General features: G+C 43.4%; 5 protein-coding genes across 5 annotated transcripts; 2 read left to right on the plus strand and 3 right to left on the minus strand.

Moving 5' to 3' along the window:
- Positions 1-1,598: 1,598 nt before the first annotated feature.
- On the minus strand, positions 1,599-4,689 carry LOC125509720 (tRNase Z TRZ2, chloroplastic). Its single transcript, XM_048674744.2, has 8 exons — positions 4,196-4,689; positions 3,237-3,399; positions 3,090-3,160; positions 2,889-2,984; positions 2,708-2,821; positions 2,170-2,238; positions 1,975-2,049; positions 1,599-1,904 (listed from the first exon to the last, which is right to left on the minus strand). The coding sequence occupies exons 1-8, from the start codon at positions 4,598-4,600 to the stop codon at positions 1,815-1,817; spliced, it is 1,083 nt and encodes a 360-aa protein (XP_048530701.1). The 5' UTR covers positions 4,601-4,689; the 3' UTR covers positions 1,599-1,814.
- Positions 4,690-6,008: 1,319 nt separating this feature from the next.
- LOC147971950 (protein FAR1-RELATED SEQUENCE 5-like) lies at positions 6,009-7,621 on the plus strand. Its single transcript, XM_087524183.1, has 2 exons — positions 6,009-6,120; positions 6,474-7,621. Exons 1-2 carry the CDS (start codon positions 6,009-6,011, stop codon positions 7,619-7,621), a joined length of 1,260 nt encoding a protein of 419 aa, XP_087380309.1.
- A 709-nt stretch (positions 7,622-8,330) lies between these two features.
- On the plus strand, positions 8,331-9,113 carry LOC147971951 (protein FAR-RED IMPAIRED RESPONSE 1-like). The gene has a single exon (XM_087524184.1). The coding sequence runs from the start codon at positions 8,331-8,333 to the stop codon at positions 9,111-9,113; it is 783 nt and encodes a 260-aa protein (XP_087380310.1).
- Positions 9,114-19,747: 10,634 nt separating this feature from the next.
- Positions 19,748-20,473, minus strand: LOC147971952 (uncharacterized). The gene is made up of 2 exons (XM_087522891.1): positions 20,410-20,473; positions 19,748-20,256 (listed from the first exon to the last, which is right to left on the minus strand). The coding sequence occupies exons 1-2, from the start codon at positions 20,471-20,473 to the stop codon at positions 19,748-19,750; spliced, it is 573 nt and encodes a 190-aa protein (XP_087379017.1).
- A 44-nt stretch (positions 20,474-20,517) lies between these two features.
- LOC147971953 (uncharacterized) lies at positions 20,518-24,401 on the minus strand. The gene is made up of 8 exons (XM_087524185.1): positions 23,850-24,401; positions 23,602-23,712; positions 23,340-23,489; positions 23,135-23,233; positions 21,883-22,602; positions 21,673-21,767; positions 21,487-21,543; positions 20,518-20,956 (listed from the first exon to the last, which is right to left on the minus strand). The coding sequence occupies exons 1-8, from the start codon at positions 24,399-24,401 to the stop codon at positions 20,518-20,520; spliced, it is 2,223 nt and encodes a 740-aa protein (XP_087380311.1).
- Positions 24,402-27,206: the final 2,805 nt, after the last annotated feature.

Genomic DNA, 27,206 nt, shown 5'->3' on the forward strand with positions numbered 1-27,206 from the left:
GTACTATGAAGAAGACTGGTTTAATTAACCACAGATTCGGGAGGCTTTCCACCTTCCAAGCATTTCACTATCCAACAATTTTAAAACATCTAAAGGAAAAATACCAGGGAGACTAGATAACAACGGCGTTAGGACAGTGAAGAAACCTATACTTTGGACTCTGTTTTTGTATACACCCTGTACAAGTGGCAGCACTGGATATCCTATGTGTTCACCTGGGAGTTCCAGCTCAGTCACAAGAACACAGGTAATGACAAGATTGCCTAGCCACACCCCACCATCCACAATTCTCTAGCCAGGATTCCAAAATAGGTCTTCGTATACTCCGCGGATGTCTATATTGAACTCCAAATGTGACCAGGATTATTGTGATTTACATCCCTCACTGGATGCGATGACAACAATAATCGCACCAAGGCGAACTATAAGGTTAATTGTAAAATATAATTACCATAGCCGATGCTAATCTGAACTAAGTTCTCTATGTCCCCTTCTTGGTGTTCTTTGCTCCAACCTCCCTGGTTTGTCCTACTTTGGCACGGCCAAGGTCTGACAAAGCCAAGACCAACAAATACCAAGCACAAGCACATGCCGTATCTATAAACACATTTGCTAGGGGGGACTAGCATGAACTGCTTAAGCCATATGCTACTTCCTTTCACCACCTAAGAGAGGGAGGGAGGAAATGGGCTCACGGTCACAGGGATGCGGTTCTTGCTATGTCAAAGCAATCATCAGCAGACTCAAGCCCAGATGCCTTGGAGGGAAGCCGCAGCGTTGTGAGAGCGGCGCCAGATGCGCTGGAGGGAAGCCGCAGCGCTGCGAGAGCAGCGCCAGATGCGTTGGAGGGAAGCCGCAGCGCTATGAGAGCAGCATAGTCAAGGCAGAAGTAAGGCACGATACTCTTCAGGATATTCTGTACTCTCAGCAGAGCTTCGAGGGAGATGAGATTGGGGCACCATCACCTCGAAGGCATTCCCCGAAGGTTCGTCCGCTTAACCTGGATTGCCCTTATGAGAACAACTCCCCCAATATCCAGGATAGCTTCTCCATCGACAGGGTTACTCTGAGGAGCCAACGCAGTGTAGCCAGGAGAGTCAGCTTCAGATCTCCTGATCACTCCGACATATTCATCATTCCCGCACGCAACGATCCTGCTGGTTATTACTCCAGTGATGACGAATCCACAGAGAGTATAAGCGAAGAAGACATTGGTGTGAAGAGACCTCATTGTGCTATTACCAGATACTAAAAGGCCTGCTATCTGGTGCAACATCAAAAATCAAAACAGGAAGGCTGGAAGAAAAGGGGTTCACAACGAACAAGCTCATTGTTCAGGATATTTCTTCACACCAGATACTTAAATGGTACTGAAGCAATGGACTAGATGGTTTACCCAGGAATATGATATTTGCCACTTCATAATCACGAAAAGATATTTGCCACTTCAAGGCCTAATAAATTTCATGCAGTAGTATATGTACTTTTGTGTTTCTTGCCCTTCACCTTTTCAACCTATTGTATTTTTTCCACCTTGCTATTCTGAACTGAAGTGTATCTAAGAAAGAGGTTATGTACTGTACAGAATATCCTACATATGCAAGTACAAAAGCACTTCTTCCATAAAAATACTCATTAAGCTGTACAAGGTTTATTTTCTAAGACTAGGGGCAAAAGATAAGAGACGCGCACATATGACCTCATAAAACAGCCATATCTATAAGATAAATTCGTCAACAAAGTGGCAGTTCCTAATGTGAACATACGTTCAGTGGATCAGGATGAGAAACACCAGGTGTTCTACTTCTGTACACTTAGCTATATTCAGATTTGAAGCCTTCTGTCAGAGCAACAACCTTCGAAATTAACTTTGGCTGTAGCCTGGAAACAGCTTTCCGAATATCCTATAAAATGATAGTTTTGGTCAGATATGTAGCATTTTCACAGTAGTTTGATAGTTCACTGGCTACATACCTCAAGACTATATCGATTTGAGAAATGAGTGAGTATAATTGCCTCATTTCTAAACCATTGGGAATGCTCCATTATCTAGGAAGCATAAAAGGGTTTATGTTAGTGACTGATAGTATAATATATACAAATATCTCCTCATCATCAGAATTGTCCCAAAGCTCTATGGCTAGGGGGTGTCAGTATGGGAACTATTACCTCAGACAGATGCATGTGGCCATGCTCTCGAGCATGATCAACATCAACTTGGTCATCTAGGAAGGTTGCCTGCCAAAATTTCAAAAGATGTCGGCAACCAAATGATAGATGTGCAGAACTGGAGGAAGTTCAGACAGCCTTTGGGATATTCGCTGATGAATAAACTAGCAGAAATTATTACTTCTATATAACAAAACAAATGTGATACTTGTACTCATATATAAGCAACGGTGCCATGTTACAAAGCCCAGTTTCTAACATCTGATGATATGTGATGCAAAGAACACCATCCTATTATACTATTAATCACTGTCCATCTAGTTGCTTCTTAACTCAATCCCATGCTCCGTAACAATATCAAATCCCTAAATGTATTCGGTTTCATAGCATTCCACATTTTCTTTTCTCTTTTATGTTACCTAATAATGTAAGTACAGCGGAGACAAACACGTTGGCCGACTTTTGCCGTCTGTGGAGTGAAGGGAAAGAACTTGACATTGCAAAGGAGTTTTCAGGAAAAGAAAATTCTGAACAATACCTCGGTTATAAGAACCTTTGCTCTCAAGGCATCCGCATTCCGTGGGTCAAGAATAAAATCAGATGTTGTATCTCCGGTAAAGGCAACTTCTGGGTACAGTATGGTATCTGTAATCTAATAAAACATAGAGTGAGTTACAAAATAAGAAACATTTCTGATTGAGAGTACAACAAAAACTCACCTCAGAGCCTGATTGCTTTAATTTTACTATTTGACTTCCCTTCAAATGGGCATATTGTTTTTTCAACTTTCTTCTAACAGAGTATATGACGTAGCCCTTCATGGTATTCACAAGGAAAAAGATGGGACGATAAGCATTAACTTATGTTCAGTAACTGCATGGTGAGTAACTCTATTAAACTACTGAGTCAAGGAGCAGTACCTGGCTGGGTACAGTATGGTGAGTCTGAAATGGTCTGGCAACAAGGTCATTGCGTATTTCATATGTTTCTCCTGAAAAAGAAATTCTGCACATTAAGAAGTAAACAAGGAAAAAACAAAAGGGCAAACGGTGAAATGATCTCCATACCCAAGTCAAGAGCAACCAATTCAACTTCCAGGTCAATTCTACTCATTCTACGATGGATCTGAAGCATCTCCTCAACATCATCCCTTATGCACGGAGGTACAAATACGGTTGGAGGCTTCAAATTGTAGAGGCCGCGGGTTGCTATATACATTGGAAGACCGCCCTGAAAAGTTGCCAGTTTACCCATAATAACTGATCTATTAGTTTTCTTTCTCTAGTGGAAGTGGATGTAAATGTTGAAATATAAGAGTTCGTCACTAATTTTCTTGAGAAAGAGATATATATGATGTTATCACGTTGTAGCAGCAACGGTAAGTCGGCACTGGAGCATATGGGAACACTGAAATAGCAAACAACAGAGCATCTCACCTTAATTTGCATTCCAGCAGAGAAATAAAATGGCATAATTAAGAAGCTATTGCTAACCCTCAAAAGTGCAACTGATAGAGCAAGGTGATTATTTAAAACATTTTAAGCAGCCTAATTCAGGCCAACTTACCCCCAAGGCTCCTATTGAGGATGATGATATTATCCCTCACAACAGTATCTGACTATCTTGCTAAACAAATTAACTTACCAGTTACTAATAAGTTACCATTATCGATTACCATGGACTCAAATACTAATATACTCCCTCTGTAAATAAATATAAGTATCTAAAACGTCTTATATACTACATTAAGCAAAGATTTCAGAGAAAAGGTTAACTGTAAATGCAAAACAAATCATGAAACATCTAGAAATTGTTACTTAATGCATCACACAGAACATGTTTTGCAGGCAAGGTACAAGTACTAAAACACGGTCTATTTCTATAATATAAAGCTATTTGTATTGCAAAATTGAGAGCTCCATCTCGCAATGGCGCATCATAGCTTAGCTAGAGACGCATAACAAGCAAACCAATTAACCAAGCGGAACAGCGACGAGACCAGTCAGAAAAGGGCTCGAATGCTCACGATGTGGTCGAGGTGGGCGTGGGTGATGAAGAGGTGGTCCTGGCGCACGGCGAAGAGCGGGCCGCGGCCGATGTCGAAGGCAACGTTGAGGGACGGCACGGTGACGCAGGTCTCGTGCCCGCCCACCGAGATCCCCTCGATGGCGTACCCCTCCGCCTCCACGCCCTTGCGCTGCACCTGGGCGCGCGCGCGGCGGTACTCCTCCTCGTCGGTGAGCGCCCGGTCGAGCACCGAGAGCAGCCCGCTCCCCGCGCCCCCGCCGGACCCGGAGACGGTGGAGGCGGCCGCCTTCTTCGCGGCGAGCGTCCGGAAGCGGGAGGCCGTGCCGGGGGCGGGGGCAAGGAGTCGGCGGTGGGTGAGGCGGAGCGGGGCGAGGGAGAAGAGGGTGGTGGTGGTGGTCGCCATTTCGGCGTCTGGCGGAGCTGGGACGGCACGAACGGTGGCGACGGTGCCGGGGGTTTGGGGGTTTTGCTGTGCTCTCGGGTCGAGGATAACGAGACGTTTTCGCGCCGGAGCCCCTGCCTTGTTGCGATATTATTTTCGTCTAATTTGTCCTAAATACCTTTCGTTTGAACTTAAGGACGTGACTAACCACCAGTCGACTGGTGGTTAGCGACAAATCCGCACGATCGAAAACCTGCGTCCCTCTCCGCGCGTGACCCACTTCGGCAGCGCCACCCACGACCCAGCCTTCTCTCGCGAGGCCCACCGCGCGCAACGCATTGAGGCCCAAGACTGTTAACACAGCCCCTTTGGCCCACCTCCCCCCTCCTGCACGTGACTTACCACCCCAAAACCTAGTTTCTTACCTCCATCACAAGAAACATCCACCTGCCCCGATCAGTTCTCTCCTCTCTTCCCGGCGCGCCTCCATCGCCGGCGACCTCCGCCCCAGATCTGATCCACCAAAAAAAGGAAACCGCGAAAAACATCACCAAAACACAAGGATTTGAGGGAGGGCCCCGGTTTACCACAACAACATCACAGGGGTTACATCAGTTCGTCTCTATTTCGTCATAATCAGGCAAAAAAGAAAGGAGGTAAGTGATTCAACCTCTATACATCTGTTGCATTTGCATTTCATACCAATAAAATCAAATTCCTCGGTTGTAAATTGAGTTACCACTCAAATTCAGTCAGGTTACCAACAAAAAAATTGACTAAATTTTCCTCTTTTACAACCAAAAAGTTGGTAAAATTGGTCCATGTTCCTACCTACAGATTACATCATTGATTTACCTCATCATTAAGTTACCAACATAAACACATATAGGTTATCATCATCAATCTGTCAAGCTATCTTTTTTGGAGCATGTTAGAAATACATGTATGAATTTTCTCATTAAAACTGACATACCATCTCGAATGAATATAGATTACCAGAATGTGTGCATTGAGTAACCAGCATCCTTTAAGATTTATTCAACATAAAAAAGATCCTTTTCTTCCTTTTTATATTGAACAAACCCATGTCAGAACAAGTTATCATGCTAATTCATTACAAATTACCAGAAAAACTCAGAACCAAAGGTGCTAAAATCACTACAAGAATACCATGTGTTGATTTACATTGTTGCCACCAAACTTTTTTGATAAGAAATGATGTTCATGAAATGAGGTTGATAGAAACTATTGCTGTCATACTCCCATATGCTGGTTACTGCCAAAACGATACCTGTTATAAAAAAGAAGTAATGAGTGCAGTAAAAGGAAAAAAATATAGTTGTTGTGAAAAAATAATCAAAATTGCTTGTAAGTGTGGAAAATTAATGGATGCAATCATATGTGCTAGCAGGTGTTGCAACACAAGAAAATGGCGCATGACAACGGGGATAATGTGGATATCATTATGAGTGGTGTGGGGACAAACCAACAGTGTGAATATGCACACACGGCAAGCTTTGGTTCTGCCAAAACAGATGAAGGTAAAACATTTACCATGCCACCACATTTTTGTACACAAACTTGTTACCATCGTACTTGAATTGCAACTACCACCCTATGTTATTTACAACTATCACATTCACCATGAAACAGTTCATCAATCACGTAGCTTCATGCGCACAGGTTACCATGAATTTAGGTACAATTACCACACTTACTGCATACGAATTATCATGCAATCTGTATTACAATTGGAATTACGTGCTTTCACTTTACAGATACAAAAAACATCTTAATGCATGCAAACTTTACCAAGCAACTGGAGTACAAGATACCACTAGTTTTGGCGTGCAGAAAATATAACACAAATTAACAACTTTCAATCACATTACAGGTGCTACATCTAGAAGCAACCCGGTGGTTCGAGAGACAAGCAAAGAACCGACTACTAGCAGCATAGGGGGGAGAGAAAGCTTCTTTGATCATTCAGTCAGCGAGCCGGCGAGTCCAGAAACAGGAGGAGAGAATGCTGAACAGGGAGACAAAAATACCGAGGCATACTCCACACCGAAACCTCCTGATGAAACGATGAAGTTTGATACTTTTGAGGAAGCTTATGAACACTACAGGCAATATGCACTGAGACATGGGTTTGGAATGAGACTGGAATACAGAAAAACAATTAAAGACAATACTGTAAGCAGAGTCCTCTTGGTTTGTGGGAAATACGACAAGCCAAAAACAAACAAGGAGGAGATAGAGGATGTGCAGGACCCAAAAGGCATCGTGAAGAAGAGGAAAAGAGGGAAGGTTATGAGGTCGGGATGTCCGGCCCACCTTTACATCACCCACACGGATGCGTGGTGGAGAGTCAAACGCTTCAACGATGACCACAACCACCCTCTAATAAGAAAGCCGTCCTTGACAAAGTTCCTATCAACACATAGGAACATTCCAAAAGATGAGCAGGACTTCTTGAAGATATTGCACGGATGCAACATAGAGACAGCAAGACAGATGCAACTAATGCAATGGTTCTACGGGAATCCTAAAGATGTACCATATACAACAAAGGACATCGCAAACCAGCGAGCTAAATTCCGGATGGAGTACCGCAATGCTGATGTGGGGAGCACAATCTCGTACTTCCAAGATATGAAGGCACAAGATCCAGATTTCTATTGGAGAATAAAGCTTGATGATGAGGACAGAGTGGAAAATTTATTCTGGATAGATGGTGCGTCGCGCAGGGCATATGCTAGATACAATGATGTCATCTCATTTGACACAACATACATGACAAACATGTACAAAATGCCATGTGCGCCCTTCATTGGCATTAATAACCATGGGCAGTCAATCCAATTTGGTTGTGGGTTTGTTCGAAACGAACTATCTGGTAACTTTGTGTGGCTGTTTAATGCATTCTTGCATGCAATGGGTGGAATTGCGCCAAAGAACATAATAACAGATCAAGATTTTGCAATGAGGAGTGCTATTGATGAGGTGTTCATCGGGATAGTACACAGGAATTGTCGCTGACATATAATGAAAAAAGCACAAGAGAAAGCTTGAGAAGCTGATGGCTGACAATAAGCCACTAAACAATGCATTCAAGGATTGTGTTGACAACAGCCTGGCTGGTATTTTACTTCTCACCCCTCACTAACTTAAAACACAGAAAAATGGGCACATAGAAAATGGGTTTAGATGCATGATAACAACAGTTACCATCTAACAAGGTGACAAGTTACCAGAGGATTATAGCAAAATTACCTACATTAATTGCTTTCTGTACTACCCCTATCATGTTCATTGTTTGATGTACACATTTCAGTTGTTCACCCCACTACTTACAACAAAAACTTTTCAATCACCAGCTAGTGCTGATTGATATGAGTATCTTTTTGTTGCTAGTTAAAAATGATGCTTCTACTACACACACAGAGTGGTAATCGCTTTGGAAAAAAAACTTATCCTGTGTGCAAAGTACTTACCATGATGCTTGAACTAAAGTAACCAGGTATGTGTGACAGAATTATCAACAACAGTGGTGTTCCCTAGTTACCAAATATGTTTGAACCAATGTTACCATCCTTCAAATACTTGATGTTACCATGTTTATGTTATGAATGCAGTTGAGGAGTTTGAGCACAAGTGGTGGGTGATGATGGAAGCGCATGGCCAGACCGACAACGAGCATTTCCAATGGTTGTGGGAGAACAGGAAGTGTTGGGTCCCGGTATACTATATGCATGATTTTTTCCCATTCTTGCAGACCATGGCAAGAAGCGAGGGTTTTAACTCTGTGCTCAAGAAGTATGTCAACCCAAACAACTCACTGGTCGAATTCGCACAACAGTACACTGCGATACAGGATAAGGTGATGGCTAGCGTGTCAAAAGAGCAGTTGGAAACAGTGTACAAAGAAACCGAAATGTACTCGATGAACCCGCTGGAGATGCAGGCGCGGGGGCTGTACACACATAACTTGTTTTGCAAGTTCCAGGTGGAGATGAAGGTGAAATCAGCATACAAATGCGACGCATTGGATGATGGTACTTTCAAGGTCAGCTCAGTGCGTGGGATAATACCAAAATATGGAGACATGGACTACCATGTGCAAGCAAACATGGTTGAAGAGACATACTCGTGTAGTTACTGCAAGTTTGATCGTGACGGTCTACTGTGCGCGCACGTACTACGAGTTATGTACCAAATTGGGGTATACGAGATACCTGAAAAGTACATCCTAAAGAGGTGGACCTGGGATCCAGAGGAGGATCTTATTCAACCTGATTTCGAACAGCCAACAGTTAAGAAGTCGATGCCAGAGGAGGGGAAAAGCGTCATGCGATACACGTCAATTCTTAAAGAATTTAAGGCATCGGCCAAAGACGCTTTCCTAACAGATGACGGGACCAGATTGGCAAGAAAACACCTGTATAATTTCAAGGAGGAGCTTGAAACCCTGAAGAACAATCAACTTAAAAAAGCAAGAAAGGAAAAGGAAGAAGCAAAAGGATCGTTTTAAGGATAGCCAGATCCCTACTCGATACCTGTGGGGCGGATGAATGAAGACAACCCCGTCACACAGCACCAATACACCCCCCATGCAAGACATCTAGAGAAACCAGCCACACAGCAAACAAGTGCCACTAATGTGCAGCGACAGGAGAACACCGCCACACAACAAGAAAGTGCTACTAATGTGCAGCGAGAGGGTAACCCCGCCACACAGCAAGAAAGTGTGCGTGTGACGATACATGCTAGCAAAAACAATCATGCTTTTGTCATCACTACTAGGAAAAGGCCTACTAATGGCACACCGGTTTTGCCTACTAATGGCGCACCACCGGTGCGCCATTAGTATCACGCCACTAGAATTTTTTACTAATGGCGCATCACTGGTGCGCCATTAGTATCTGGTATGCTAATGGCGCACCAGGCAGTGCGCCATTAGTTTTGCCCACGGTGCGCCACTGGTGTCTGCTATACTAATGGCGCACCACATGGTAGTGCGCCATTAGTAACAATTTTTTTATTTTTTTTTCTTAATCTCAGATCACTATTTCACCTATGAGATATCCAACACATATATATACAACAAGCATCCATATAACAATCATAGCCAACACACAAGTTCCATCATATATACATACATAGCCAACACATAGTTCCATCGTTACATATTACAAAAGTTTCACATTGTTCATCCAACACCGTTATCCATCAATTCATAAAAGTTTCACATTGATACAAAATAAAAATACAAATGGAAAAGAAACACTCCATCCATGCAAGCTTCCGTGAATTAAATCAAATCTGCAAAATGATAAACAAGAAGTTAGAAGAAGAAAAAGAAGAAGACTAGAAGAATACTAGAAGAAGAAGAACACTAGAAGAAGAATAAGAAGAATTTTGGAAAAGAAGAAGAATAAGAAGAAGACTATAAGCTTATTATGTAAACTTGATCATTTTGTGCTAACATAAGTTATTTTGGAGCTAACCTATAGGAAACTAAGCATATAAGCTCTAAGTTAGTATATTAGAGCCAACCTAGGTAAAATGAAGCTAACCTATGTCATTTTGGAAAAGAAGAAGAATAAGAAAAAGACTATAAGCTTATTATGTAAACTTGATCATTTTGTGCTAACATAAGTTATTTTGGAGCTAACCTATAGGAAACTAAGCATATAAGCTCTAAGTTAGCATATTAGAGCCAACTTAGGTAAAATGAAGCTAACCTATAGGAAACTAAGCATATTAGAGATAACATAGGTAACTAAGTATATATATATATATATATATCATTTTGGAGATCTGACATACCTAACAAAGTTCAGTTCTCATGCATTGTTCTTCTCCTTCTCCTTCGTCATCCTGATGCGCCAAGAACGGCGAGGCGGTGGATGCAGTGGGATGTAGTCTTCTACCTCAATTGGCGTGGTCATGTCGCCCAGCTATGGGATCGCCGGCGCCACCACCGGTGCGTGGTCATTGTCAGGCACCACCACCATCGCGAGGCCACCTTCAGGCACGACCATCGCTAGGTCATCCTCAGCCACCTCCATCTCTTACCCATGGTCAGCCACCACCATCTCTTGCCCATGGTCAGCCACCACCATCTCTTGCCCTTGGTCAGCCACCACCAGCGCTAGGTCATCCTCAGCCTGATGCCTATCGTCATCCTGCAGCTCCTCATCCCCACTCTACTCCTCTTCTCCTGCACTCCAGTCCGGATCATCCTTCTTGTTGTCTATGCTGCTGCCAGAATCGCTGCTGCTTTCGCTAATCGCTGCTGCTTTCGCTACAGCCATAGTCGCTGCTGCTGCTCCCATTACCTGTCCAAATGCAACAATGACCGTTAACAACCGATGTGAGACAAAGCCAAATGTAGAGGAATAAGAAGAGGCAGAACGTACCGGCATCATCATCGTCAGCGTAGCGCATGCGACACATAGTCGCGTTGAACACCTTCACAATGAGCATGGTGGCGTCGTCGTCGTACCTGAAGAGAAGGAAGTACCCCAGCCACAGGTCGTAGGCACGGTAGAACTTCTCCCACCCACGAGACAAGTACATGTGGCCCTCCTTGATCACCAACTCCACATCCCACTGCCTGCGAAACCCGCTGCCGGCCTGTCGCAGCTTCACATTATTTGGCGGATCTTCACCCATCAGCATGTTCATAAAACTGTCAGGCAGCCTCTGCAGTTTGGGACAATGAGTGATGTAGCAAACAACAGATATCATAATGAGATGGGTGAAGGGGAGATCTCTCATTTTATATACCTGCGTTATGGATGATACTGAAGTCCCAAGTATGATAGTGAAGAACTCGGAAGCATCCAACTCGTACTGCGGTGTCGCAGAGCGGCGGTGGCTGCTTCCCGCCATCTCTGATAAGCAGCAGAAGAGACCAATTAGTACCCTTACAACAGATCATAAAACATGCATGATAACAGGCATTAGTCGCAAGTACCCCATATGTCCTATTTTTAGCAAAGGCATGCTAAAATTCACGGAAAATTTCAGCATGACCTTTGCTGAAAATAGGACATATGGAGTACCCGAATTTGCCGGAACGGAAGTTAATCGACATTCCGGCAAACTCAAGGGCCTCTCGGGGTACCTGCAAAATCATTATCCCCACGTAATGAAGTCGCCAATGGGTCATTTCTGAAGATCACAAGTAGCATCATCACAAGTACATCATCATCACAAATACAGCAGCAGGGATATTTTTATGATACAAGAAGAAAGCAGCCACAACTACAGTAAAAACAAGCAACTACACACACAAGAGTTGTAAAATATCCCTGCTATTCTTTTTTACATAAACATGTAATTAGTCAAGACAACTTCTCTCATATTTTTAAACTTCCATTTATTTTAATCTACGGTAGAGACATGACATCATCACCCTCCAGAAAAAACCAACAAATATGGCATCAGAAACATATGTGCCACCTGTCAGAAAATATAGAAAAGAAAGCACATAGTTATAAAGATTAGTATTCGAGACTTTGTAGCGAGCTCTGGTTTCTCTTAATGGCAATTTGGGTGAACCTTTCCATGCAAAAAAATTAAACTGTTATACAGATTTTGGACCCCATCATATGCTAAGCAGGTGTGATGGTTCAGGCTTAATATGAAGCAAGCAGTAGATGAGGTGCAAACAAACATTTTTTTAAACAAATTGTGGTGGGATATTTCAAGACATTGCGGTTCGAGTGCTTCAGAATGGCTGTGAGATGAGAACTACAGACAATCAGATCCTCTTGACTATAGTACAACATAAATTGAAGGATAAAAAGGGTGTTTGGATTCAGTTAACTGAATATGCTACTCTAGTTCCTGGAGTTGGTTACTTAATTCTGTCTATTCCCATTGGTCTGGCTAACCTTTGGGTAATAGCTACTTATACTTGTTGTTACAGGTTACTGCTGTTATATATACTTACAGCTGAAGCAAATATGCCCTAGAGGCAATAATAAAGTTATTATTTATTTCCTTATTTCATGATAAATGTTTATTATTCATGCTAGAATTGTATTAACTGGAAACATAATACATGTGTGAATACATAGACAAACAGAGTGTCACTAGTATGCCTCTACTTGACTAGCTCGTTAATCAAAGATGGTTATGTTTCCTAACCATAGACAAAGAGTTGTTATTTGATTAATGGGATCACATCATTAGGAGAATGATGTGATTGACTTGACCCATTCCGTTAGCTTAGCACTCGATCGTTTAGTATGTTGCTATTGCTTTCTTCATGACTTATACATGTTCCTATGACTATGAGCCGTTTACCGGAGGAACACTTTGTGTGCTACCAAACGTCACAACGTAACTGGGTGATTATAAAGGAGCTCTACAGGTGTCTCCAAAGGTACATGTTGGGTTGGCGTATTTCGAGATTAAGATTTGTCACTCCGATTGTCGGAGAGGTATCTCTGGGCCCTCTCGGTAATGCACATCACCTAAGCCTTGCAAGCATTGAAACTAATGAGTTAGTTGCGAGATGATGTATTACGAAACGAGTAAAGAGACTTGCCGGTAACGAGGTTGAACTAGGTATTGAGATACCGACGGTCGAATCTCGGGCAAGTAACATACCGATGACAAAGGGAACAACGTATGTTGTTATGCGGTCTGACCGATAAAGATCTTCGTAGAATATGTAGGAGCCAATATGAGCATCCAGGTTCCACTATTGGTTATTGACCGGAGACGTGTCTCGGTCATGTCTACATTGTTCTCGAACCCGTAGGGTCCGCACGCTTAAGGTTTCGATGACAGTTATATTATGAGTTTATGAGTTTTGATGTACCGAAGGAGTTCGGAGTCCCGGATGAGATCGGGGACATGACGAGGAGTCTCGAAATGGTCGAGACGTAAAGATCAATATATTGGACGACTATATTCGGACATCGGAAAGGTTCCGAGTGGTTCGGGTATTTTTCGGAGTACCGGAGAGTTACGGGAATACGGGAGAAGAAGTATATGGGCCTTATTGGGCTTTAGAGGAGAGGGAGAGGCAGGCCGCGCGCCCCCCCAAGGCCTAGTCCGAATTGGACTAGGGGGAGGGGATGCGCCCCCTCCTTCCTTCTTTTCCCTCTTCCCCTTCCTTGTCTCCTACTCCTACTACATGGAAGGACTCCTAGTTGGACTAGGAAAGGGGGAATCCTACTCCCGGTGGGAGTAGGACTCCCCTAGGGCGCGCCATAGAGAGGGCCGGCCCTCCCCTCCTCCACTCCTTTATATACGGGGGTAGGGGAACCCCATAGAGACAAAAGTTGATCCACGTGATCGTTTTCTTAGCCGTGTGCGGTGCCCCCTTCCACCATAATCCTCGATAATATTGTAGCGGTGCTTAGGCGAAGCCCTGCGACGGTAGAACATCAAGATCGTCACCACGCCGTCGTGCTGACGGAACTCTTCCCTGACACTTTGCTGGATCGGAGTCCGGGGATCGTCATCGTGCTGAACGTGTGCTAAACTCGGAGGTGCCGTAGTTTCGGTGCTTGATCGGTCGGGCCGTGAAGACGTACGACTACATCAACCGCGTTGTGCTAACGCTTCTGCTGTCGGTCTACAAGGGTACGTAGATCACACTCTCCCCTCTTGTTGCTATGCATCACCATGATCTTGCGTGTGCGTAGGAAATTTTTGAAATTACTACGTTCCCCAACAACAGCAGCACTGCTAATGATACTAGCCCAAGTGCTTGTGGGTGTGGTGTCCTATTTGCAGAAAAATACCATGTGTAAGTGGAGTGTAGTGTTCTGCAGAAGCAGATGTTCAGTTGGGTGCTACCCTGTCTATTTCTTCTATGCTATCCTTATACTCTGCTTAAGAATAGATGCTACTTGTCTTGGCTATATTCTGCTTTCTTGTCTATTTTTCCATCCCTCTCTCTTCTGTTAAACTAATAAGAACAGATGTTGCCTGATCTTATTGCCTATGATGCTGGTCTGAGGCCTCTCTGGGTTCTAAAGTTATTTTTGTGGCTCCAAGAACTCCTACAAATCCTGTGATGCATGACACAACCTTTCCGTGTGAATTTTTCTGTAACTGTACCTAACTGTACCTAACAGAAAAATTTACTTGAGAATCAACAACAATTTACAAGCCATGGCCATGGTCTCCACTCCCAAACCCTAACCATATTTACAAGCCATTTTTTGTAACTGTACCTAACTATCACCTGCGTGGTGGTGCCCTGCACAGCGGTCGTTGAGCTCGCGTGGTGTGGTGAGCTCGCCGGAGATGGACGGGCCCTGCACAGCGGTCGAGACTCAGAGTAGAGGTTGAGGGCAAGAGGAAGAAGAAGAAGAAGAAGAAGAAGAAGAAGAAGAAGAAGAAGGAAGTGGAGGGGAGGGGCTCACCTGCAGTCGAGGGAGTACACGACGCCGGCCTGGCTGAGCTGAGGTAGGGCAGAGCAGCGCGCGGACGGCGACGTCGCGTGGCCTGGCTGAGCTGGCGGTCGTCGTCTCCTCCTCCTCCTCGTCCTCCTCCTGGTCCTCCTCCTCCGGCTCGGGGCGCGGGGGCGCGGGGGCGGTGGCGCAGGGGAGCTACAGTGGTGGGAGGCGTGGGGGCGTGGGGGCGGCGGCGCGGGGGAGCTGCAGTGGTGGGGCGCGGGGGTGTGGAGGCGGCGGCGCGGGGGAGCTGCAGTGATGGGGGGCGTGGGGGCGCGGGGGCGGGGGTCGGGGCGGCGGCGGCAGGGGACGGAGGGGACAGAGGGGGCGTGCAGGCGCGGCGGCGGTGTACGGTTGGGGCAGAGGGGGCAAATTAGGTCGAGTGGGGAGGAAGGGAGGGAGGGGAATAGGTGGAGTGGGGGGGGGACTTACTAATGGCGTACCCAGCAGCGGTGCGCCATTAGAATGTTTTTTTATTACAGTTCGAGCCCTCAGGTTATATTCCACCTAACCCAATCTACATCAGAACCCGCCCACTAGCCCGACTGCTCAGCATGCAGCACACACTGGAGGTCCTGGTTTCGATTCCCAGGCTCCCCCATTTTTATTTTTATGCATTTAAAATGCTGTTTGATATTTATTTGTGTTTAAATATGTTCAAACTTGTTTAAATCATAACAGTAATATTTTTTTATAAAAACAATAATAATTTTTTTAAAAATATGTTCAAATTTGTGTAGCGGGGGAGGGTGCGGTTGATCGTCGGCGGCGAGGGGGACGTCGATGTTCCATGAACACGGTTTTCGAAGACCCGGGATCTCTATCTAGCTGGCGATACGTTGTGTCATCCATGCACCTTACGCATCCAAAAAATCCGTGGACTACCTGCCCCGCGAGATAACCGTAACCGAGATAGTCGTGTAGTAGTGAAAAAAATATATATACTAATGGCGCACCGCGTAGTAGTGCGCCATTACTAGTTTAAATTAGTAATGACGCACTGTGACACGGTGCGCCATTAGTTGTTTTGCAAAAAAAGAATAAAAAAAATTCAGTACTAGCGCACTCCTTGTCCTGTGCGCCATTACTAGTTAGAACTAGTAATGGCGCACTTCGGTCGGATGCGCCATTAGTATGTATGTAAAAATGAAAAAAAAATTATCACTAGTGGCGCACCTTTTGTCTGGTGCGCCATTAGTGTCTTCCACACTAATGGCGCATCATCAACTGGTGCGCCATTAGTATATAGTAGTGGCACACTACTTCCCTGGTGCGCCATTAGTGTCAATCCTATCTATAGCCATTTTCCTAGTAGTGCATCCAGACCCCACATCCTGATGCAGCTCCATCCTCAAACACAAAGTTGATACTAGACCCTCCCAAGACTACAACAAAGGGGCGGCCAAAGTCAAAAAGAAAGCAGTCAGGTTTTGAGATTGCAAAACCCAAGCCAAAAAGGAAATGTGGTGTGTGCGGGAGTCTGGAACATGACAAACGCACATGCAAATCTCCCCTAGCAAGATAAAAATGAAGAAGGTGCTATTAAAAGGAAAGATGGTGGCTACAATTTTTTCATGGACCATAATGTGCAAGCTACAAGCCCCAATAACATTCCAGTTATCAGCATTGTATCATGGATTTATAATTGCTTTGTAATGCAAAAAGTGTATATCTATAATTTAAGCAAGCTATCAATACCCTATTATGCCAGTTACAGCAATGTATGATGAAATTGACATGGATTTGTAAATCCAATATTTTTATATCTACATTTTTTGAAGGCTACCAGCACTGCATTGTATTACTTATGAACAAAAAATTAGGCCTGCTTGCACTTCTAAAAATTGCTTATTAACAAAATATAATCACAGTAGTGAATTTATCATATAGTCAGTGACTTCGGACTGTGTATACTATAGTAAAACAACATGTTAACACTTTGCTCCATGGCATTGTCGATGACAGATTCATATAAAAAAGTTATCAGCACACTTTGGTAGAAGTTATCACACAGTAGTAAAAAAAATATCACCTCATCACCCTTTGCTCCATGGCATTGTCGATGACAGATTCATATAAAAAAGTTATCAACACATTTTGGTAGAAGTTATCACACAGTAGTAAAAAAAATATCACCTCATCACCCGCTGCCGAACAGATGATAACGCCACTGTTTGCATTTGTTTTGATAATGATCTAACCACCTGAATGTCATAATTTTTCGGAGAGCTAGAATTTGTTCCTGAGTTAAGGCTGGAACATTTTTGCCATCCCACACCTCAAGGTACGTGCAGACAAAAAAATCCGCAATCAATGCTGAAACATTTGTGATGAAAAAACAACACAAAATTAGTTTAATTGGAGTTTTGCGACCAGGTCAATAAACAGGGATGAGAAACATATAGTGGGGTGTTAAAAAGAGAGTGAATAATCCACAACTAACCCATTATCCTGTTTGAACACATCAATGTACACAAGTTCATAGTCTTGAATTTGCTTATGCGAGTCCTTGTAATTTATGAACCAAGCCTTCTTTATAGCGTTCATGTATCTTGTTGCATGCTCGAGAAGAGAAGGACTATCTTGTTCACGTAATAAATCTAGAACTTCAAACCGCTTCGCCCTAAGATTTAGTGAGAACACATACTAATGCCCATCATCTGGACCGAGGCCCAACTTTTGCAAAGCAGGGAATAGCAGCTGCAAAAAATTAAAAGGCAGTAAGCATAGAAGGAGTTGGAAAAGAAACAAAATTACCAAGATAACAAATGGTCATGAAATTCACATGGGAGGCAACTAGAAAAAGAAATTATCAGGGCGGAAATGTCAAAGTTGCCAGTGTGCATGAAAGAGGTTATCATGACATGAAGAACAAAACAATATCCCCAGATAACAGTAAGTTACATGATATTAACAGGAAGTTACCAAGACACTAACTGTAAAGTTACCAGATCCAGCGAACATAACATACCTGATCCTGGTGACTAAGAATGTAAGACTTGTCCCGTCAAAAATACTTCAATACACACTTGGATTTGAAGTCTCCTATCGACAGATACACAGATAGCAGCCAAGGGAAGATGAGCCTGTTTGGCGTTTCCTTATACTGGAGAATGCGAACATGTAACTCGGCAATGCTGGTTGATAGTTGCCCAACTCCCTTCACACAATCGGCAAGCTCACCGAGGGTGACCCACCTACCATCAATGTCGATAACCCTAACACTACAAAAAACAAAAAAAAGATTTCAAAAAATACATTTCAAAAAATGGCACACAAGTAATGATTTATGTTAAAAAATGAGAAAAAGGATGGAAACCTACTCTTTAATCTTAGAGTTGGAATCAGTAGTATGCTTGATAACTTCATTGTAAACATACTCTTCCTCCTCGCTCAGTGTGAGGGTGGCAAAAGGCGGGAGCAGGTATTTGGACGGGTGGGTGACCCTAACTTTCCAAATAAAGTATTTAGGGGTTGAACTGCGTACTAAATGCTCTGTGCGAGGTGGTAACTCTGGTGTAACAAATGTTGGACTTTGAGGGTTGTCTGGTAAAAACAGAAAAAACATAACTAAGCTGTATAATGTAACAAGCACATGACTAAAACAAAAAGTAAAAAAAACAAATGAAAAGCATGAGTTATCAGCAGATGGGGCAAGGAATTATCAAGTGATGGGTCAAAGCTTATCAACTGCCACATGTTTTGATTATCAAGTGGTGGTCCATAGTTGAAAAACAAAGAAAGGGGTTTGTGCAAGGGTTGCAATGTTCATGGAGCAGAAAAAGAAATCACCTATTTGAACATTATATTTCCCTTTTAATGCTGGATTGTCATGCTCAAACTTCCCACCACATGAGAACCTCATCATCGTCAATCTCAACATCATACACCTGCACACGACCAGCTTCCGGTGTTACTTAAATAAAAAAAGAGTGATGAGGACAAGAAGAGTAGTGATAAACAAGATAAATTGTTGCAAAAAAACAAGTATTGAAAATTGAGACAAGATACACAAAGTTATCAGGAACACAATATAGAAGGTACCAGGTAATTTCAATGTGGATTACCAGCACACATGTATGGGCATTTTAAGGAACAAATTAGATATCACTGGTGCACAACGAGGAACAACTCGGATATCAACAAATCACCATAACATGTAAAAAGAAGACCAAAAAGAATTGTATAGCCCATAATTGGTAAAGAATGCATATGTGGCTGGAGTTATGGTATCAATGGTTCGTAAATTGTCAGGATTTGAACATTTGAGTTACCAAAATAGTGTCATATAGACTTATCAGAATAAGAGTACACACCTGATACTAAAAGTGCAGTATTGTTTTGTAAGCATGACAATCGATTAAGGAAAATAAATAGGCAATGATAGGAGATGTACGTATCACGCGCCTACTAAAAGTCAGTAACGGATAACATCGGCTTTCGGAACTGACAAAGTTACTAGGGGGGAAAGAGGATGGGGTTATCGTCTATGCTAGCATCGCACAAAAAATTGTAGCGGGCATAACAGAATTATATATTCCGGGTACTGAAAGCAGAGCTGTTCAATTACATCACACAAAAGCATAGAAAGTAGTATTACATTCATCCATACACACGGAATGATAGAAAGTTCCAAACACATAAATAAAAAGAGCACACCAAGGCACAAACAATACGATGTACGCTGACATATCTCAATCCATCACTCTCGGTGCATAAAAGCGAAGACACAAGGTCTTCACTTACCAGAGTTGGGTGGCGGAGCCCAAGCAACCGGTTGCGCCTTGGTAACTTTCACCACTGCCTTGCCCTTCGAGCCAGCATCAACAGGGGATGCGAGCCCTAGAACAGTGACAGGGCCAGTAGCAGGTGCTGCAGGTGGTACTTGAGCCGATGGCGCCGCCGGAGGTGCTTCTGATGCTGCAGATGGTACTTGAGCCGATGGCGCCGCCACAGGTGCTTCTGGTGCTGCAGGTGGTACTTGAGCAGATGGCGCCGCCGCAGGTGCTTCTGGTGCTGTAGATGGTACTTGAACAGATGGCACCGCCGCCGATGCTTGTGGTGTTGCAGGTGGTACTTGAGCCAATGCTGGTGTAGCTTGAGCTGTTGGAGTTGCTTCAGTAGATGGTGGCACTTGTGGACTCGCACCAAAGACGGCATCAAGCCCAATAGAGCAGCTCGGTGGCGTAAAATTACCATCGTATTCTCCAGCTCCAGGGGTGCTCGAATCCAACGTAGGGTCAGCTACTACTTCAAACACCACAAGTAACACACAAATAAGGAAAAAATGCATCAGGAAAACATGTAGAGGACATTGTATTTGTTAGTGCCAGAACATTAACTTGAGTTATCAAGGATTAAACAGACAAGTTATCAACATAAGAAAGTTAAGTTACCAACCTGTGCCAACATGATTATGGGCATCATTCTCTTGACCTCCAGCTATAGCCGTATCAATAGGCATATTGACTGGGGTACCTCCCACAACTTTCTCAGTGTCACGAACGGCTACAGCGGAAAAAGATTCAACACATCGTCAACATAAAACATCATAAAATACAAGAAACAAAAAAAACAAAGGCAATGGCTAACAGAAATACCTTCACCTCCATCATGCACTATATTTGGGACGACTTCATTTTCACATTCAACAGCCACAACCACGCTCGCGATATCTTCAACAACAGCAGTAATAGTTGCCGTTGCAGCAAGCTGAAAAACAACATCATCAGAAACACTAGCCGATGTCGCCGCAATAGCATCAGATGCGCCCTTGCTAGATCCTGCTGCTTTTTCAGACAGAGATGCCGCCATGGGTGATTCATCAAGATGGATAACTTCTGTTGCCTCTGATGACGTTGTCTGCGACAATGTTGCCCTTAGTCGTGGAGAGGATCTGGTCTTGGCGAATTTCACCTTTTTCATAGCAGTTTTATCTTTTGAACAACTGAAAAAATGGGTACACAAGGGTAGTAGTGAGATTACACATGTTGTCAAACCTAAGTTATCACATGTTTCAAACAAAAAAAAGATGTCACATACTTCATGTATAAGTAGCATCTAGGGAAAAAATTACAGAGTTATCAAGGACTATAAATATAAAGTTATCAAATGATATGAACAAAAAAACCAGCAATTAGTTTTGAATAACTGCAAACTAGAAAGGTATGTGAACACATTTTTCCTGATACACTTGGTGAACCCTTTGCAGCAGCAACTTGTTACATAGGTGCATTGAATGAAAAAAAATAACCAAATGTTACAAGCACATACCCCTATAAAGATTAGTAACTCTAAATTATCAGGGGGCAAAGTTGAGTTATCAATGTTCATCAAAATAAGTTATCAGACAACAATAACAAAATAACCATCTTGCTGGTATGTGTAAAACAAAAATATAGTTTCAATGCACATGAGAACAGTATAGAAAATCAGAAAAGAACTACTGAACATAAACGAAAGTAAGAATGTGAATACCTTTTCACTGGTTCAATCCCTGAATCCTTAGCAGCAACAGATTGTTTGCCGGGTGCCCTACAAAGGAAAAAAAGCAAGTTAATTACCAGCATGAAATTACCCAAACTACCTTACTCAAACAACTGTGTTTACCATGTTGTTTCAGGCACATAATTGATAAAAAAGACCATGGAAATAATCATTCACCTGCGTGGGGCCTCCTTCCGCACGGTGGATAGTGGGACGGATACACCGGTTCCCTTTTCAGCCACAGGTATACCAAGCTCCTGGACCACAACTTTCTTCACATCTAAATGAATCTCAGATGCTGACAGTGCAATTGGTGAAGACGGCCTTTGCGATGGGCTGGGAGGCACAACTGGTGAAGTTGGACGGGGGGGGGGGGGGTGATGGCACAGTTGGTGAAGCTGAACGGGAGGGTGATGGCAGCCTCAGTTTCTTGCACCTCTGATAAGCCAAATTTTTCACAAGCTGAGTACCACACCGCTTGACAGAAGATTCAGTGGCCGCCTCAGCTTGCGTATCTGTCAGACCTTGCTGGCTAAGCCCTCCATCACCTGATTCAACGGATGCTGCATGAGATGTGCCAGTGAGTATGATCTGAGACTCATTGAGGTTATCATCGACAGGGCGGATAGGCGTGTCTTCAACATCTGCTCCTATGCCATCATGAGCTTTGACAGTTGCACCATCTAGATGTGTGGTGTCATCATCAGCTGGACCGCTGCCCGTATCTACATCCACGGTACCACTTCCCGAAGCAACAAAAGGATCTTTACTGCGACGACGAACAACTCGATAGTCCATATCATCATCATCATCATCGGAGTCAGCGTCAGAATCAGAATCATTGCCTCCGTGGTACTCGTCATCACTGTCAGAATCTTCAGCAACATTCTTTCCAGGGCTTTCTGGCCGCCTGCCTTGCGATGAGCGCGTAGTCCTTGACGTCGTACGGGCGGCAGAAGAAAGAACGTTCAATCCAGCGTCTAGCTGACGGGATGCATCTGAATGGCCCTCATCATCTAAAGTGGTGAATGATTGCACAAGATTGCCTATGATGCCAGCCATGGCGGACGTGAACCGAGCAACTATTTGAGTTGATTTGGCAAATTTCTGTTCAGCATAAAAATACAAAAAAAATAGAAATAACTAGTAAGTTATCACCAAAATGCAACAAAAGTTATAGTGAGTTAATAAAAAAGCACACACAAAAGAACAATACCAAAAACAAATGTGTGGTGTCATTGCAGTAAACAAATGAATGTATTCATGATTTAGCAAAAATTGAGTCACCATGAAAATGAAGATCAATATACGAGAAAGCTAAAACAGCATAGTTAGATATCAGCAAAAAAATAAGTTATCTAAGAATCATAACAAGAAATGCAACCGAAGTTATCATGATATCAAGTTATCACAGGAATGCAACAAAGTTATCAAGGCATTACACTAAGAATTATCACATGCTTGCATCATAATTATTCCTTTATAGAGGATATGACACATTGGAAACAAACAAATTAGTAAAGAGTGTCAAGTTGGCATCAAAAGAGGGTCACCACATTTAGTGCAACAAATAAGTTATCAGCCAATGAAAGATCATAAAACAGCAGAAAAAAATCAAGAAACTAAGTTACATGCTCACCTCCTGACTGTAGCTTGGGGCAGTATGAACACGCATAAACTTGTCAAGACCTTCTAGACCACAAAACAGATAGAAATTCATGCCAAACTCAGGCTTCAACTGGAAAAAATGTAGCGACATGTCAGATAAGTAACAACAAAAAACAATGAAAAGAAAATGTAGTTGCAAAGCAGTGTGTGAACTGAAAAACATAGATATAGATTACCGGTAGTTTCCCGAAAGAAACTTTGTCAGCCTGAGCATCCTTGTTGAGGACAAGAGTTATCAACTTCTTTGTCCAGACATTGATGGGAAAAGGACCATCAGGCAATACGATGCCAAGTCTAGAAAGATCAATCGCATGAATGTACAGTAGCTGACAAGAAAAATACAAGCGTCACGGTAAACACAAACAAAAATCAGACACAATATGACAAAGAAATGACAAATGACAGAAGAGAAGGTAAGAGGAAAGCATCGTCACTTACATTGTAGAAGAGAAGGCAACCCCTGGTAGGCTTGCGTTTTAGTAGCGCCTTGTGTAGTTCATCAGCAATAAATTTGGACCAATTGAGGTTTTTAATACCATCGATGTCCCGCTGCAAGTTAAAAAACAAAAAGAAACTGAAGTTCACCGAATGCACCACAAAAAAAAAATGAAAGTTACCACACTGACATATAGTAAAGTTATCAGGCACACAAGAAAGAAAATGACATGATTACAAAAAAAACTTACCAGCACAGCATACCATCGGGGGCTAATTTTGTTGGAGGTGGTAGGGGCAATGACTGTATTCCCCGCAAGCAGAAGCCACATACGCTTGAAAGTATCATCAGAATTTTCAGAACCCTTTATGAGATCAACGAGATTAGTCATTTTAGGGGCATATCCAAGCTCGCAAAACAACTCAAGCCCTAACTCAATATCAGCTTCAGTAGGGAGGTTGTAAGGGACATCCTTCCCTCCACGCGGCACGCCCATAACACGATGCACATATTCCTCATTGACCGGAAGCCTGCCTCGGCCTGGTACGACCACCTCACGCGAATTGGGTTCGTAGAGATCAGCAAGCCACACACTGAGATTGTTGAATAGATGGTCACAGTGGATATTCCGAAGGCTAGTTAAATCCATATCATCAATGGCAGCCTTCCTGTCATCATTCATGTCCTTGCATGCTAGAAGAAGCGAACTGGGTGAGGCTCTGTTCCGCGGAGGAGGGCGTTTCGCCTTTTTCGAAGGAACCTCATCGATTCCGTCACCATCTCCTTTGCGCTTCCTCGGCATTGTCTCCCTCACACATAGGAAAAAAAGCAAATGAAACCATTAGATGACTTTGAAACACTGATAACACATTTAACTGCAACATTTATAAAACTGGTGTTTGACAAAGCAATAATACAGCTGATAAAAGAAAACAAGCAAACTGCAATTGATTCATCACACCTGCTAGAAAAATTAAAACAGATGACACAGGTATACAAAAGCATGTGTGACTGATAATTGAGGCACAATGCAATTGGCAAGTTACAACCAAATTACCACTGATAAAAAATAGCATTCACACATGTTCATTAATAAAACAACCAGACAAATGAATGAGAAATGAGCATTGTGCTGCATGTAGTTAGACTAGAAAACTACTGGTAACTACAGTAACATGACAGTGGTAAGTGTAATACAATCATCATGATAATTTAACCATAACAAAGACACACCGATAAATAGCAGTGTTTCAGCATCTGGTAATTTGAGTGCAATGTCATTGGCAAGTTCAATATAAACATCATGATATTTGAACATAACAAGAGATCACAAGAAAATCAAGCATTGTAAACTACTGATAACTACAGTAACATGACAGTGGTAAGTGTAATACAATCATCATGATAATTTAACAATAACAAGACACCACCGATAAATAGCAGTGATTCAGCATCTGGTAATTTAAGTGCAAATGTCATTGGCAAGTTCAATATAAACATCATGATATTTGAACATAACAAGACATCACAAGAAAATCAAGCATTGTAAACATGCTAATTGGAGCACCACAAAGCCTAATCAATAGACACACCGCATCAAACAAAAACCAACATAAAACAACATTATGTGAAAAAACTTAGGGTTACTTTTCAAATACCCAGCCACTGATGCACAACTTGAAATCCATAAACACCAAACACTATTGGATGTCCTAAACATCCACATCCACAGCACTAACACCTATCCACACCCACGCTTGCCACCACTAACACCTATCCACACCCACGCTTACCACAAATTAAACGAGATGTCCGGGCCATATTGAACTGGAAATAGAAGGCGACCTAATCTAACCTAATAGCAACAACAACGGCCAGAATCGAAGGATCCGAGCACCAAAAATCAACGGCAAAGCATGAAGGCGGAGCAACAGGAAAAACAGAGTGGGGCGGGTGTGTGGGTGGGGGGAGGGGGGATGCGCTGCTCAACGCTGACTCAGAAACTAGAAGCAGGCCTTAATCTAACCTAATGGGAACAACAAACCACCGGATTCGAAGGCTCTGTGCACCCTAAATCAATGGCGGAACGGCGGTAGAGCAAAACAGGAAGGAAACAGAGGTGGGGAATGCGTTCCTCACTGCAGATTCAGACGCCGTCCGCCATGAACCGGAACGCGCCACCACCAGGAACCATCGCGGACGAGGGGGAGGGGGAGCGAGAGGGGACTGGAATGGAAACCGCAGCAGCAGAGGAGGAAGAAATAGATGTGGGCGAGGAGGGAGAGGGGGCGAGTGGGGATCGTGCGCATTGGGTGAGACGGGCGGTTTCGGACGGGCCCACCTGTCATCGACTGAGCACAGGCGTAACGGCTAGCGCCACGCGCGCTGTGCGCAACAGGGACGACGCGGGGCGTTGGATGCGGATCGAACGGCTATCGCGTCGTGCGAATTTGTTGCAAACCACCAGCCGACTGATGGATAGATTTCTCGTGAACTTAATTACTCCCTCATGTCCAAATTAATCGTAGCTGGTTTAGTACAACTTTGTACCCTTTTTAGTAACACCTCAAGAGGGGCATGGTTTCCTGAATTTCATATAAAAGAATATAGTTATCCGGTTAATTAGAGGAAATCGGGTGAAACCGTATACCCCCCCGCCCCGGTCAACGGAGCTGACATATGGAGAGAACAAACACACCAACGCACCAAATGAAACTCCACGGAGAAAAACATCCGCCGCACCGAAGAAAGACCTTCAAGACCAACATGGTAAGTCCATGGAGGAGAAGAAAGACCCATGACTCATGAAGGAGCAGAGACGACAGATCATCAAAGCACCGCAACACCAAACCGTGAGCATCACCGCCTTTGAAGGTGGCGAAGGGCACGCCCCTTAAGTACCATGCGCCGAAAGCAGCCACCGCCACCCAAAAAACCACAACAATCCAAGGGGCGCCACCATGACATCCAACAAACCTTGTCAAATTCATGGTCGAGCATGCACTAATAGTGAAGGCGCTACATACACAATCACACCATCGGGCCTGATGCCATTGACCTTGTGTCGCCCCTGGTCATCGGTCTCCTCGCCAGGTTGGTGTCCATGGAAAATGCATGTACGAATGATATATCTTTGCTGGATTCTTTGTCTTAATCGGCCGAATGCATTGATGGCCATTTTGTCTTATACTCTTCAAAGGTAGAACACTCTCGAAGGTCTATCAAGAAATGTGTGCTCATTAGAACATTTGACAAATAAGGAAAGATATGAAGCAAATAGGCGTTGGAAGAATTATGCTCGTGCAAACAGGTTTGGCGTGACATACCGAAGCAAAAACGCACTGAGAACCAACTCTTTTTGTGTGCGTGGAGAGCACTGAGAATCAATCTATCGTTGGATGGTTATGAGGGTGGTTGGACCCCAGTCCACCAAGGATCCAATTCCATGTTTAACATTTGTGTGTTTTATTAAGACGAAATATTCCTTCAGTGGCTAGTGGGAGACGACGTTGCTCTAGATAGCGAGGTGATTATTGTGACTTTGTCAATCTTAAGACACATCAGCTCGGTCTTTCAAAGGTGCTCATAGGATGGCGAGGGGCCCAAC

This window comes from Triticum urartu, chromosome 5A (assembly GCF_056163025.1).
Source record: "Triticum urartu cultivar PI428250 chromosome 5A, HENAU_Tu73, whole genome shotgun sequence".
Taxonomy (NCBI): Eukaryota; Viridiplantae; Streptophyta; class Magnoliopsida; order Poales; family Poaceae; genus Triticum; species Triticum urartu.